The following is a 16,400-nucleotide window of genomic DNA, read 5'->3' on the forward strand; positions in this document are numbered from 1 at the left end:
CACAGCTCACACAATGCAGGGCTGTTAGTGGCTATTGATTTTAGATTGACATTAGTTTATTAGTACTCGATTGTTTAAGTTTCATACGGATATGTACATTTTACTTTGTTTCCTAGTGTACCTTACTTTTGGTCAGTCTGTCAATTCACAGTTCTTATGGTAGTGTTTTTAGCTTGATAGTTAAATTATGTCTTCCAGCAGAATCATTTTTTCAAGTGAAATCTTACAACGAACCGCAGCGTATGAAAGAGACCAAGCAGGCCCTGCTGCGTTAGAGATACGCTGCTCTGCCTGACCTCTCCCTCTGTCCCCATCTGTCACCCGTGGTGGCCTCTGGGCCCCAAGATACCTGTGTAGATCCCCGGAACTCCAGGGAACAGTTTGAGAATGATTGTGTTTCCTAATTTACAAACAAGAGCTAAATCAACATGTTTTTAACCATTGATAAAGTGAGCAGTAGGGGCCCGAACCAGTAAATGCTTTACTGCAGCTGTGCCACACCACCCCCTTCAGTTCGCCCCAGCCAAGTGTGTCTTAACTCAGGTTGTTGCGAGTGCTTTGGCACTAAACACAGATGGATGGTCCTAATTGGGAAAACCTAAGATTAGTTTTATAGTTTCATCACATCTTGGGAGAAATGACTTAACCAAAGCATTTTCTTATAAACAAATTTCCAAACTTCTTTGCAGTCTCTTCCTTTTGAATTCTGTGACCTCCCACAATTCAGTCCTTACCTAGTAACCAGTCTGTCCCCCTCCTGTTGCCCAGAGGGGCCATTCTTTTCCTCTTTTGCTTTTCTGAGTTGTTCATGGGATTCTGGTTTTTATCTTAATCTGTGAACAATGCCATGTTGTATTATTTTTGCCCATTCTACCAAAAAATAAATCGTCCTTTTTTTTTTTTTAAATAGTGGATTGTCCTGTTTGTGGGGTTCATATTCTGGAAGATCATATTAATAAGCACTTGGACAACTGTTTATCGCGTGAAGAAAAGAAGGAAAGCCTCAGAAGGTAAGAAAGTCAAGCATAATGGTAGAGCTGCTTTAGCTAGATGCCCCTTGTGCTTTTGTAAACTTGGGGGAAAAGCACAGTATTCATTTTATCCGAGTGACCAGGTGCCAGAGTCCCTCTCCCACTTGCTCTTTCCTTTACTTCTGTCAGTTCCTCTTCCATTCCCTCTCCTTGTTCTTTCTCTACTCCCACTTTGCCAAATATAATCAGCTATTGAATTTAACTGCTAATAGAATTGACTTAACAAGAAATTAGTCACTTAGGATTAAATTTTCTGTAAACTTGTTTTCTTCTCTTAGAACTTTAGAACTACCATAAAGCTCTTTAGCCAAAGAGTAAGATTAGACTCTGAATCTAAAACGTATAAAATCTTTCTTTGGTTTTTAGGGTGCTCAGAAGTTTCACAATTTTAAATACAGCTTGTTTAAAATAATTTTTTTCCAGTAGGCCATTATATACATATGACTTTAAAAGGCACAAAAGGGCAAATATATATATGAAATGGAATGTCCTCTTGCCTCAAGCCCCACCACCCAGGTGGCATAACTAATAAATTGTCAACTCAGTGTTTGCACCCACACTGCTGTTTTGCTTCCCTTATGCATCAGAGTCACAGTAATTTATTTATGCAGACCTCTATTGTTATACATATAAATTGTTTGGGAATGAAATTTTAGTCAAAGTTATATTGCAGGTGCTCAGGAATCAGTGGTTAATGAAGATAATAAGGAGCTACAAATTAGAGGAGTCTGGTGATGAAGGGAAGAAGAGAGATGAGACAGTAGTTTGGGAAAGCAGGAAACATCTAGAATAAGGAAGATTTTACTTCTTAAAATAGAAATTCGTTAAGCCTTCAGTCTCTCTCCTTCCACTGTTTCCAGGGAAGGAGCAGATGTTAGATTGAACAAGGTCGGGAGCATAAGAGATGAAGAGCCCCATAATGAAGTTAATCTTTGATGTGTAGAAAGAACTTTTCTTCTGACACAGAAGGGGTCAGAGAGATTTGGAAAAGGAGGAGGAGGAGTAAGGAAATTAATGGTGTCTGGGAGGTCGGGGCGAATAGATTGATAGGCTCTTATATTTGCCTGTTTTGAAGGACTTGGAAGAGCATTTCTAAAAACCATGTTAGTAAGGGAGGAACCTTTATTATTTTTTGTGATTAAAGATAAAATGGCATCACTTAATTTTTGAGTACCAGTAAATATGGAGTGAAATCAGGTTTCAAGGGATAAACTCATGCTGTTATAACTTACAAAAGCTAACACATACCCTACAATGATGCTTTATTAATTTGCTTTGGGGGGCATTGACATTTCTTATTGTAGTGTTTTTAGCTTGATAGTTAATATTTTCCCTCTAGCAAAACTTTTTTCAAGTAAAGTCTTACTGTGAACTATAACATTTAAAAATAGATAAAATTGGTTCTGGCTGGTGTGGCTCAGTGGATTGAGTGCTGGCCTGCGGACTGAAAGGTTGCCAGTTCGATTCTCAATCAGGGCACATGCCTGGGTTGCGGGCCAGGTCCCCAGTATGCAAGAGGGAACTTACTGATGTTTCTCTTGCATACTGATGTTTCTCTCTCTCTGTTTCTCCCTCATTTTTCCTCTCTTTAGAAATAAATAAAAATCTTTAAAATAGGTAAAATTGGCTGTGCTGCTTGAGAGTAGAGACAGAAGGCTCGGGGACTGTGCTGCTTCACCCAACCTCCTTTTTCTTCCCCAGCTATTGTCCATGGCGGCCTCTAGGCCCCCCTGTATGGCCACAAGTGCCTTTGCAGCTGTGTGTGCCCAGCACTCCCTCCTGGTGGGTAAATGTGTTGCTGAGAATAAAATTAGATTTCTGTAGGTTACTTTATTAGTTGAGATTTGGAATAAATGAAACTGGATCATCCCAAGGATGATTTCCCATAAGCCATCAGAATTGGATGGTTTGCATTTTTCTTTAGAAATGTTTCCTTCTAAAGAAAGAGTTGGGGATGTAGAAGCTGAGCATTTGCTCCTTGAATAGTAAGGAATCAACACAGATATCTTAGGACTGCTGTTTTTCTAGATGCATCCACCATATTTCCTCTAACACATTTAATTCAAAGACATATGCATCCATACATAGTTAAGTTCCGGTTCCAATAGAAGTTCCAGACCCTGTTCTGTGGGCTGCTGCAGTCCTGCCAGTTGCTGTGCTGTTCAACTTAGAAGCACCGCAGACTGAATCTGTCTCTTAGGAAAAGACTGACTACACAAGTTAGTGTATTGAAGCCTCTGAGAAGTCCTCCATTAAAGACAATTGTTAGATTTTCTTTAATCCAGTAATTCCTAAATTTATCTCTTATCCCCAGACATCTTTGTCCTGATAACTTATATCTTGTGAAACTGGTGTTTGTTAAGCTGCATTTAGGGACACATTGAGCCTCATTTCTCTTTAAAGGAGTTACAACTTGGTCTGAGGTCTGGTTACATAAAAGAGTCTCTGACATTGAAACATTGTTTCCATAATACCCTGACAGGCCATTTTCTTGATATGATGACAGCCCTTAACCCATTCTGTGTAGATTCATATCAGAGTTGATTCAAAGAATGCTCTTTCTTTTGATGTCTTCAGGTTCTGAGGACCCCTTAAATGTGTTCATTCAGTTTCACTAAATCGTGGAAGAAAGATCAGTGTCATTTTCATGTTTTGGGAAACATTTGTGAGGCTTCATATTTTAGCATTCTTGGCAGAAATTGTTGATTTCTGCTGGTGCTCTTTGTTGTGTGTGCCAGTGAAGAGTGCAGCTTTCCATTGGAGTTTCATAGTCATGACTCATCTGTCCTTGATAAAATAAATGCTTTTAGCTATACAGACTTAATGCATTGTCCCTCACAATGTGCTTGTATAAACTACTACAAAATGTTTCAGCTCTATCTACCTACCAGGATTTAGCCATAATTTTATCAGTCTTGTTGAGTTAGTTCCACGGGCTGTCATTGTAAGAAGAGAGATTTTCAGAAAAATGTTATCCATTGAGGGTTTGCAGGTCTTTCTTCAATTAAATAGTTATTTCTGGCTTATAGACTTTATTGATAGATCACAAAAGAAATAATTTAGCCAGGGAATGACACTGTTGGTTAGTAGAGAAGTATCTGTTTTTTTCAATCTATATTTAACTGTCATTTTTGTCATTATGTTCTGAACTATTTGTATTAGATTTACCCTGTGGAACCTTATCAATATAGATTTTAGGTCCCCACTTCAGGACAAAGTAAGTTGGGGGTTGATTTGGAGAAGTGACCAAGAATCTGCATTTTAAATAAGCTCTCTAAGTGGTTCCAAGACATACTGGAGTTTGGATATCATGGCCTTCTGTGAACTAGTTATATGGAAGTCCTTTGTGAAATCTTGTTTTTTGATAAAATTATTGCTTTCAGCTTCCTATTAATTTTTACCTGAAATTTTGATAGTCCCATTTTAAAATGATTACAATTGTAAGAACACCCTTGAATATGTATTTATTAATTACCTAATTGTCAACCTAATCACCTATGTCAACCTAATTGACATAGTGTTGAGTCAGGTGATATACTCAGAGAACAAGTTTATAATTAGATTAAAACTCACTAACTAATTTCCATTTATAAAATTGCCTTAAGTCATTGATACCCTTGGGTAGCTTGACTTCTATTCCATTTTAACAAATAATGTTTATTAACTGGTATTTTGGAGGGAGTGAAAGAAATTCATTTAATAGGGCTTTGTTACATTTAAAATTAAAACTTAGTGCTAATCAGTATATCAATTATGAAAATAGAATGAAGAGCCAGATGGTGATTTTGCTAATACCCTTCTTGTAATGCCTTATATACATATATTTGTTAATATAATTACTTTAAGTTGAAGAGAACAAAACCCTTGTGTTTTTTGCTGTTGTTTTCAGTTGTGTTCTTTGAAGATGATAGCTCAAGAATATCATCTACCCACCAGTTTTCTGAATTCCTTTTTCATTGGTGGTAATGAGTTGGGCAAAGCTAATTGTCCCAATAGGTCTTCTTTTATTTTATCTAGTGCTTTTGCAAAATGATTGTCTTGGATTTGAGGGGCAGTTTTGCCTGTGGATTAAAACTTTTTCTAAAGAAGATATGTATGATAGTAATGTTAAGTCCATAGCTTAATACACAATAGGATTTGTACTCTGATATAATTGTTTTTTGCAGAGATTTTGCATAGGAGCTATAGGCAAATTTTAGGAAAAGCATGCTTTAAAGAGATAGAGAATTGAATAAGTCTACATAAATGTGATTCTTAGTGAAGTTCTCAGAGCATTTAGTTCATTTAGTTCACAGGCCTTCTATGTGAGTCCCCAGTCTGTAGCTTCAGGCATTCCCTCTTTCTGAGACCTAAGTTTCTCTATCTGAATGTCTCACTGGCACCTCTGATGCATCATGTCAAACACAGTCAACTTGATTTGCGAATTTCATACTTCTCTTTCCCATTTTTATCTTAATGGGTCCATGCTCCCAGTTACCTTGGTATTCAGTCAGAAGGTAAATTACTATTTTAAATGAAAAGCATTTGATAATTCACAATAACCCTCAGTTATCTCTTTTTCTCCCCTTTTCAGTTCTGTTGAGAAAAGGAAGCCGCTGCCCAAAACTGTATATAACTTGCTATCAGATCGCGATTTAAAGAAAAAGCTAAAAGAACATGGATTATCTATTCAAGGAAATAAACAACAGCTCATTAAAAGGCATCAAGAATTTGTACACATGTACAATGCTCAGTGTGATGCTCTGCATCCTAAATCAGGTAAAGCAATAGAACAGTGAGTAATGCTCATCCTGCTTATAGCAGTTTTGTATAGCTCTGGGATTATAAAGCATAGAAACAGATTTTGAATAGATATACTTTTGAAAATAGATAAGAAATGCAAATGTATTTCTTCAGAAGGTATTAGATTATATACTGTGATACACCAGCCTTTCTCTCAGCCAGTCTCAGTCCCCATTGCCTTCTCAGAAGCACTAAGTGCTGCTGATTTCTATGTGTCTTTCCAGAGATAGTGTGGGATAAAGAGTTGATTTAGAGAGTCTGGATTATGGTGCCAGCTTTGCAGCATTGTGACTGGGTGACTATGGGCAAGTTCCTTAAATTCTTTAAATGAATGTATCGGAAAACTGTGGTATATTTACACAATGGAATACTAAGCAGCAGAAAAAAAGAAGGTGCTCTTTCCTTTTGTGACAGCATAGATGGAACTGGAGAGTATTATGCTAAGTGAAATAAGCCAATAGTGAAAGACAAATACTATATGATCTCACCTATAAGTGGAACCTAATGAAGAAAACAAACAAACACATAAAATGAGAACCATCGACGTGGGAATAAAGAACAAACTGACAGTGACCAGAGGGGAGTGGGGGGTGGGGAGGAGGAAGAGGTATAATGAGAGGAAGAAGGGGAAAGGGCAAGTTAGGGAACATGTATAAAGTACCCGTGGGCATGGACAACAGGGTAGGAATTAACTGTGGGAGTGGGGGAGGGGGGAGTTGGGGCAGAGGAGAGCAGTGGGGAAAAGAGTGGGACAACTGTAATTAAACAACAATTAAAAAAAAATAAAAACAGCGTTCCAGCCAAATGGAGGCATAGGTAGATATGTTTTGCCTCCTTGCACAACCAAAAGAAGGAAATTAACCAATTTAAAAACAAAAAACAACCAGAACTGCCAGAAAATCAAACTGTATGGAAGTTTGACAACCAAGGAGTTAAAAATTCATCCAGACTCCACCACAGCACAGTAAAGAGAGTTGCTCCGCCTTGGTGAACCCCTGTGGCTCTGCCCCTTGCAATGCAACAGGTGCAACAAGACAAAGAAATATGGCCCAAATGGAAGAACAGATCAAAACTCCAGTAAAAGAACTAAGCGATGATGAGATAGCCCACCTATCAGAACCAGAGTTCAAAAAATGGTAATCTGCATGCTCACAGAAATGATTGAATATGGTCACAAAATAGAGGAAGAAGTGAAAGCTGTGCAAAGGGAAATGAAAAAAAATATACAGGGAACCAACAGTGAAGGGAAGGAAACGGGCTCAAATCAACGATTTGGAGCAGAAGGAAGAAATAAACATTCAACCAGAATGAAGAAACAAGAATTCAAAAAAAATGAGGAGAGGCTTAGGAACCTCCAGGACAACTTTAAATATTCCAACATCTGAATCAGGGGTGCCAGAAGGAGAAGAGGAAGAGCAAGAAATTGAAAACTAATTTGAAAACATAGTGAAAGAGAACTTCCCCAATATGGCAAAGGAAATAGACTTCCAGGAAGTCCAGGAAGCTCAGAGAGTCCTAAAGAAGTTGGACCCAAGGAAGCACACACCAAGACACATCATCATTAAATTATCCAAGATGAAAGGGAAGGAGAGAATCTTAAAAGCAGCAAGAGAAGAGGAGACAGTTACCTATAAAGGAGTGCCCAACACTATCAGCTGATTTCTCAAAAGAAACCTTACAGGCAAGAAGGGACTGGAAAGAGGTATTCCAAGTCATGAAAGGCAAGGGCCTACATCCAGGATTACTCTATCCAGCAAAGCTTTCATTTAGAATGGAAGGGCAGATAAAGTGCTTCTCAGGTAAGGCAAAACTAAAGAAGTTCATCATCACCAAGCCATTCTATGAGATGTTAAAGGGACTTGTCTAAGAAAAAGAAGATCAAAACTATGAACAGTAAAATGACAACAAACTTACAACTATCAACAACTTATAAAAAAACAAATTAGCAAACAACTAGAACAGGAACAGAATCACAGAAATGGAAATCACATGGAGGGTTATCAGTGGGGATGGGGAAAGGGAGAGAATGAGGGAAAAGGTACAGGGAATAAGGAGCATAAATGGTAGGTACAAAATGGGCAGGGTGTGGTTAAGAATAGTATAGGAAATGAAGAAGTCAAAAGAATTTATATGTAGGACCCATGGACATGAACTAGGTGGGGAGAGGAGGGAATGCTGGAAGGAATGGGCATACCAGGCCGAGGGGGATAAAAGGGAAAAAACAAATGGGACAACTGTAATAGCATAATCAACAAAATATACTTAAAAAAATTATGTGCACAAAGATGCTCATTACTATGGTATCAAAATAGTGAAATACTTGGAATAATAGTGTTAAGTGAATATTCAAAAATGGTTAGAATGTTATGTAGCACTTAAAATTACAAATGTACTATAAAATGTTTACAATACAATTTAAAGCAAAAAAATTATTTATCTCAGTTTTCTCATCAATAGAATAAAGATTATCACACTACCTACTTCATGGTGTTTTTGAGAGAAATGCATGAAAATAAAACTCATATAAACTGCCTAGCATAGTACCTTAGCAAGTAGTTAGTATTCAGTAAATGTTACCATTATCGTTAATACACATAAACATGTCCTCAGTCACTGTGGCTTTATAAAGTTGTTTGTGTTGTATAGTCATACACCATATAACATTTCAGTTAACGATGGGTCACAGATAGGACAGCGGTCCCTTGAGATTGTAATGGAGGTGAACAATTCCTATCTCCTAGTGATGTGTTGTTGTGATCATAGCCTCGTAGCGTGATGCATTGCACAGATACTTACCATTACGTCACAGTTACCCAGTAACGTGTTATGCAGGCTTGTGGCCTTCGGAGCAGTAGGCTGTGCCATGTAGCTGAGGTGTGCGGTATGCTGCGTCCCGTTGGTTTGTGTAAGTGCACTCTCTGTGGTGTTCGCATGACAGTCGCCTAAGGACACATCACTCATGGAGTATCCCTGTTGTTTAGCGGTTTGGAACTGCATACACTCTTCAGTGATTTCTCCTTTTCATTTAACCACACACACATTTTGGAGTTTCTTCAGTTATGAGCATACATAGAATTGCCAATATTTTAAAAAATCAAGAGTACAACATGTAAACACAAAAGTACACAATGTGTAAGTATATTGTTTGGTGAATTAATCACTAAGTTTCACCAAGGGCACATCTCTCTAACCACTGCTCATACCACCACCAGGATCCCAGAAGTGCCTGCCCACTCCCGGGCACTGCCCGCCTTCATTCCCACGGACGACCACTGTCTTGACCTCTAACACTGTACATTCATTCTGCCTGTTTCGGCCTATATTTGATTATTATAAGTGGAATAATAAATAGCTCATATATACTGAGTGTATCTTTATTTGTACAGTGCTATGTTTATAAGATTCATTCATGTTTTTGTGTACATTTGTGATTTCAAAAGATTTTTTTTGTTGCTCTAGAGTATTTGAATATATCTCTACCCTTATCAGGGCAAGGGTAATATATCAGTACCCTTTCACTGGTTGATGGACATTTGGATTTTTCCACTCTTTGGCTCATAAAAATTATGCTGCAGTGAATAATCTTTTACATGTGTCTGTGTACACAGGCACACATTTTTTTGAATATATACACCCAGGATTGGAATAGTTATGTTTTTGCAGATCTTCAACATGTGTGGATACAGCCGAAAACTTAGTACCAATGTACATTCTTATGAGGAAGGTGTGAAAGTTCTAGTTTTTCCACATCCTTAACAACTTTAGTATAGTCAGTTTTCTCTTTTGGCTATTCTAGTGGATCCATGGTAGTACTTCATTATGGTTTTAATTTGCATTTTCCTAATGACTTTAATGTTTAGCACATTTCTATGTGCTATTGGCCATCTGGATATCCTCTTGGATGAAACGCCCATTTAGGTCTTATGCCCACGTTTTCTATGTTGTAGATCTAATTTTTTCTTATTTATTGTGGGAGTACATGAAATTTTCTGGATAGAAATCGTGCTGGATTTTTGTGTGTTTAGTTCCTTCTTCCATTTCACCTTTTCATTCCCAAGGGCTTCATTTGAGAAGAAGTTCTTAATTTTAACATGACCCGGTCAGGTGCGGTTTTCCTTTTTCATGTCCTTGCCTGCTACGAGGTCATGCAGATCTAAGCTTCCAAAAGCTTTATCATTACTCCTTTTACATTTCGATCTATGGCTTATCTGGGTTTGACTTTACCATATGTTATGAGGTAGGAAGCAAGATTCTTCTGTCCTTTTCTATGTAGATAGCCAATTGATACAGCACCATTTATTAAAAAAACTATCCTTTCCCCACTGAATTGTCAGTATGACTTGGCTGAGAATCAGCTAATTATATATCCGTGGGTCTGGGCATTGTTTCCTCAGTCACTTACCAGCAATGTGCTGTCTTAATTACTTTATAAGTAATTTATAATAAATCTTGCTGGCTGGTACTGTATTTCTTTCAGCTTTGTTGTTAATTGAAATTGTTTTAGTTTTTCTAGACCCTTTGCATTTCCGTATAAATTTTAGAATAAGGTTGTAAATTTCCATCAAGAAACAAAAACCTGTTTGGATTGGCATTACATTTACTCTGTGGATCATTTTGGGGAAGTTGATATCTACATAGTATTTGAATCTTACAACTTGTGAATTTAGTTAATCCCTTTATTTATTTGTCTTCCATTTCTGTCAGAAATGTGTTATAATCTTCAGTATGAAGTTTTATCTTTTAAAAGACTTGTTCATAGGTATTTGTTTTTTTTTCACATTTTTTATTTTTGTTCAAGTACAGTTGTCTCCATTTTCCCCCCACCACTACCCTCCACCCCAGCCATCCCCACCTCCCACCCTCGATCCTGCCCCCCTTTGGTTTTGTCCATGTGTCCTTTATACTTGTTCCTGAAAACCCTTCCCCCTTTCCATATTTGATGTTTTTGATGCAATTTAAATTGTATCCTATTTTAAAATATCAATATGTATTTACTTGTTGCTGATATATAAGAATACAACTGATTTTATATATTTTTGTATCCAGTGACTTGTTATATTCACTTTTTTATGTGTATTTTAAAAAATTGAGGTATAATTTACTTACATAAATAATCCTTGTGAAGTGTACAGCTATCACATAAGTCAAAATATAGAACATGCTATTCACCCCCAAAAGTTGCTCTGCCTCTTTATGATAAATTTTCTTCCCCTTACCCTAGTCCCTGGGAAATACCAATCTCTTCTATGTCCCTGCAGTTTTGCCTTTTCTAAAATGCCAGAAAAAAGGAATTATACAAATTGTGCAGTATATAGTTTTCTGTATCTGACTTCTTTTACCTAGCATGGTGCATTAAAGTTTTGTCTCTGTTGTTGCATTTATTAATAGTTTAGTCATTTTTATTGTGTGGCTGTGCTACGTATTAACTGGACTGTCTCCAGTTTTTGGCTGTTATGGGTAAAGATGCTGAGGATGTGGGCTTACAGATTTTTGTATAGCCATATCTTTTTATTTCTCTTGGATGAACACCCAGGAATAGAATTGCTGGGTCACGTGGTCAGTGTCTGACTAGAAATACAAGAAATTGCCATGCTGTTTTAAAATGGCTACACCATTTTGTCTTCCGTGCGAGGTCCATTTGCTCTGTTTAGTCTTTTACTTTTGTTTTAGGGCCGAGTGGAACTTTCAAGTTCTTTACAAGCAGAGCTGGAAACCGGAAGATTATTTCGTTTAAATGAAATCATACAATATGTGGCTTTTGGTGACTGAGTTCTTTCACTTAGCCTATTTTCAAGGTTTATTTATGGTCAATATCTCATTTGTTTTTATTGCCAAGTATTAGTTCATTGTATGTATGGAAGCCGCAGTTTTTGCCCATTCATCGATTGATTGACATCTGGGATTTTTCCACCTTTTGGCTATTATGAATAATGTTGCTGAGAACATTCATGTACTTATTTTTATGTAGACATGTTTTCATCTCTTAGGTGTGTACCTAAGAGTGGAATTGCTGGCTTAACTAGTAACACTCTTTGAACATTTGGAGGAACTGTTAGACTGTTTTCTAAAGCAGTTACAACATTTCACATCCCACCAAGAGTGTGAGGTTCCAGTTTCTCCACATCATTGCCACCACTTGGTGTTCTGTCTTTTCTATCACAGCCATCCTGGTGGGTGTGAAGGGGTGTGTCATTGTGCTTTTGATTTGTATTACATTGTCTTTTTAATATTAAGCCCACCATTTATCTTTAGCAAGTAATGTATCTATTTTATCTAAGTTGATGAATAAGTAATATACCACCTTTTTAAAAAACAATATTGCTTCATTAGTCCTGTGTTTCATTTTTGATATTAGAAATGTGTGTTCTCTTTTCTTTATTTTTTTTTCTTTTTTTAATATATTTTATTGATTATGCTATTACAGTTGTCCCATTTTCCCCCCTTCACTCCCCTCCACCCTGTACACCCTCTCCCACCCATATCCCCCCTTTAGTTTACGTCCATGTGTCATACTTACAAGCTCTTTAGCTTCTACATTTCCCATACTATTCTTACCCTTCCCCTACCTATTTTCAACCTATCATCTATGCTACTTATTCTCTGTACCTTTTCCCCCTCTCTCCTCCTCCCACTCCCCTGCTGCTAACCCTCCATGTGATCTCCATTGCTGTGGTTCTGTTCCTGTTCTAGTTGTTTGCTTAGTTTCTTTTGGTTTTGCTTTAGGTGTGGTTGTTCATAATTGTGAGTTTGCTGTCCTTTTACTATACATGTTTTTTCTGTATCTTCTTTTCTTAGATAAGTCCCTTTAACATTTCATAAAATACGGGCTTGGTGATGATGAACTCCTTTAATTTGGCCTTATCTGAGAAGCACTTTATCTGCCCTTCCATTCTAAATGAGAGCTTTGCTGGATAGAGTAATCTGGGATATAGGTCCTTGTCTTTCATGACTTGGAATATTTCTTTCCAGCCCCTTCTTGCCTGTAAGGTCTCTTTGGAGAAATCAGCTGACAGTCTGATGGGAACTCCTTTGTAGGTGACTGTCCCCTTATCTCTTGCTGCTTCTAGGATTCTCTCCTTCGTTTTTACTTTGGCTAATGTAATTATGATGTGCCTTGGTGTGTTTCTTCTTGGGTCCAAGTTCTTTGGCGCTCTCTGAGCTTCCTGGATTTCCTGAAAGTCTATTTCCTTTGCCAGAATGGGGAAATTGTCCTTTATTATTTGATCAAATACGTGCTCAATCTGTTGCTTTTCCTCTTCCCCTTCTTGTGCCCCTATAATTTGGATGTTGGAACGTTTAAAGATGTCCTGGAGGTTCCTAAGCTTCTCATTTTTTTTGAATTCTTATTTCTTCATTCTTTCCTGTTTTTTTTTTTTCTTCCTTCTGGTCCACTCTATTGTTTTGAGTCCCAGTTTCCTTCCCATCACTGTTGGTTCTCCGTGCATCTTCCTTCATCTCTTTTATGGTAACCTGCATTTTTTTCATGTAATTTGTGCCCAAAATCAACCAATTCTGTGAGCTTCCTGATCACCAGTGTTTTGAACTGTGCATCTGATAGGTTAGCTATCTCTTGGTCGCTCAAAAGGATGAGTTCTGGGGCACTGATTTGTTCTTCTACTGGAGCCATCTGTCTCTCTCTTTTTTTTTTTTTTGGTCTGGTCGCTTCTGTTATGGTGAGGGGCGGAGCCTTAGGTGTTCACTGGGGCTGGGCACCCCAGTTGCTAGATTGTGACGTTGTATGTGAGAGTGGGGGCGGGAGGGAACAGTGGCGGTAGCTCCATTCTCCTGGGATCTCAGTCCCTTCCCTGGGATCCTGGGCTGCGCGCTTCACCCTGGTCCACAATCGCAGTCTCACTGGGTCTGCCAGTTGCCACTTGTGTACTCAGGGTCCACCCGCTGCTTGCCCCGGATGGCTTACGTGCTCCCGGTTGCCTTAGGCGCCCAGCTCTCCCCTCATTCCGAGTGCTGTGACCCGTGCTGGTCTCTGCCCCTCCTACCGGTCTGGATGACCGGGTCTATTTCAACTTCTTGGCTGTCCGACTTCCATTCAGATAAATTCTCTGTCAGTTCTGGGTGTTATTCTGCCTCTAAATTGTTGTTGTTCTAATCTTGGTTGTGCGTGGAGGTACGGTGCGTCCACCTATGCCTCCATCTTGCTGGAAGTCCCCCTCTCTCTTTTCTTTCTTGATTGGCTTGCCTACAGGTTATCAATTTTGTTAATCTTTCCAAAGAACCAGCTTTCATTTTCATTGAATTTTTCCCCCTCATTTTATGTCTGTTTGTATTTCATTGAATTCCACTTTTATCTTTATTATTTTTTCTTACCTATTTTCTTTTAGGTTTAATTTGGTCTTTTATTTTTAGTTTATTATGGCAAAAGCTTAGATAGTTAATATCATATTGCTTTTTAATGTAAATATTTAAATTTACAAATTTTTCTCTAAGCATTGTTTTACCTGCATCCACAAATGTTTATAATTTTTTTTTTCATTTGGTTAAAATGTTGTCTAATTTTTGCTGTGATTTCTCCTTTGATCCATGGGTTATTTAGAAGTGTTTTCATTTTCTTTTTCTTTTTAAAAAAGATTTTATTTATTTATTTTTAGAGAGAGGGAGAAAGAGAGAAACATCAATGTGTGGTTGCCTCTCACACACGCCCTACTGGGGCCCTGGCCCACAAACCAGGCATGTGCCTTGACTGGGAATGGAACCGGCAACACTTTGGTTTTTAGGCTGGCACTGAGTCCAGTGAACCACACCAGCCAGGGCCTAAATTTCTAATATTTGGATATTTCACAGATATATATTTTTAATATTCATTTTTAATTTGATTACACTTTACCAGTTCTGTATGATGTCAGACCTCTTAGTTTTATTGAGACTTGTTTTATAACTCCATATTTGGTCTTCCTTGGTGAATGTTGCATAAACACTTGGAAATTTTGCTTTTTTTGTTCAGTGATCTATAAATGTTAGTTTATGTAAAGTTGCTTGATAGTATATTCAGGTCTTCTAAATCCTTACTGATATATGTGTACTGTCATAACAGTTACTGAGAAGATTATTGAAATCTCCGGGTATATTCATAAATGTTTCCATTTTTCCTTTTAGGCGTATGTGCATCTAGTATTGTTGTGTCTTCTTGATGAGTTAGCCTGTTTATTGTTATGAAATATTTGTCTTCGTTCCTGGTTATATTCCTTGTCTGAAAATCTTTATCTGCTTTGAATATAGCTGCTGTGTTTTATCTTAGTTCACTCTTTTTTTAAAAGCCTATTATGTTATTCTATTTAAACTTTTGGTTTTTTTATTGTTTGATTTTTTTGTAAGTATATGGTTTGGATTTCCTTTTTAAATTTCATTTAACTTTTCATTTTGTTTAATCTCTTTGATTGGGTGTAAGTCTACCATCTTGTTCTTTATTTTCTATTTGTCCTATCCATTCTTTATTTTTTTTCTTTCTTTTCTTGCTTTTAGATTGAGTGTTTTTTAGTTTTTCATTTTATTTCCACTGTTGTCTTTTTACCTATGTCTCTGGTTAACTTGTTTTGGTGAGTATTTTGGAATTTAACATTCACATCTTGTCACAGTCTACCTTCAGATTATACACTACAGGTGTAACGCAAGGACCTTCTGACTTTGTCCTTTGTTTTATGGTTGTCATAGATGTTTTTCTGTATGTGCTATAGCCCTCATAATACGTTGTTACCATTGTTTTTGCTTTAAACTGTCGGTTTTCTTTTAAATAAAAAACGCAGAAGTTTATATGTGCCCACATATTTGCTATTTCTAATGTTTTTCATTTTGTTTCTAAGATCCAGTTTTTCATCTGATGTCATTTTCTTTTGGCCTGAAAAAGTTTATTTAATATTTCTTTTTTTATCTTATCAACAATTATTTTATTTTTAAGTGTATTTTATTAATTATGCTATTACAGTTGTCCCAGTTTTTTCCCCTTTTGCCCTCCTCTGCCCAGTGACTACCTTTCCTCCAGAGGTTCCCCCCTTAATTCATGTCCATGGGTTGTGAGTGTAAGTTCTTTGGCTTCTCCATTTCCTGTGCTATTTTTAACTTCCGTCTGTTTATTTTGTTCCTACTAGTTATGCTTCTTAATACCTACCACATTTCCCCATTCTCCTTGAATATGGCAATAAATAAATAAATAAATAGAAGAAATGAAGGTCACACTAAGCAAAATAAAGAATAAGCCACAGGAAACCAATAGAGAGGGAAGGAAGTTGGGATTCAGACCAACAATTTGGAAAATAAAGACGAGATAAACATTCAGTCAGAACAAAAAGAAGAAAGAAGAATTCAAAAAATGAGGATAGGCTGAGGAACCTCTGGAACATCTCCAAATGTGCCAACATTAGATAGGGATGCCAGGAGGAGAAGACAAAGAGCAAAAAACTGAAAACTTCCTTGAAAAAATAATGAAGGAAAACTTGCCCAGTCTGACCAAGGAACTAGACATGCAAGTCCAGGAAGCTCAAAAAGTCCCAAAGAAGTTGGATCCAAGGAGAAACCCACCAAGACACATCATAATTAAATTACCCAAGATTAAAGATAAGGAGAGAATCTTAAAAG

At 37.3% G+C, this 16,400-nt stretch overlaps 1 protein-coding gene across 2 annotated transcripts in view; it reads left to right on the top strand.

Annotated features, from left to right (window-relative positions):
* The window catches only part of RAD18 (RAD18 E3 ubiquitin protein ligase), a 113,680-nt gene that overhangs the window by 30,206 nt on the left and 67,074 nt on the right, over positions 1 to 16,400 (top strand). For both annotated transcript variants that reach the window (XM_036030858.1, XM_028518897.2), the window contains exons 6-7: positions 911 to 1,010; positions 5,605 to 5,789. In XM_036030858.1, the coding sequence (XP_035886751.1) occupies positions 911 to 1,010; positions 5,605 to 5,789 (285 nt within the window). The remainder of the gene's footprint in view (positions 1 to 910; positions 1,011 to 5,604; positions 5,790 to 16,400) is intronic.

This window comes from Phyllostomus discolor, chromosome 7 (genome assembly GCF_004126475.2).
Source record: "Phyllostomus discolor isolate MPI-MPIP mPhyDis1 chromosome 7, mPhyDis1.pri.v3, whole genome shotgun sequence".
Taxonomy (NCBI): domain Eukaryota; kingdom Metazoa; phylum Chordata; class Mammalia; order Chiroptera; family Phyllostomidae; genus Phyllostomus; species Phyllostomus discolor.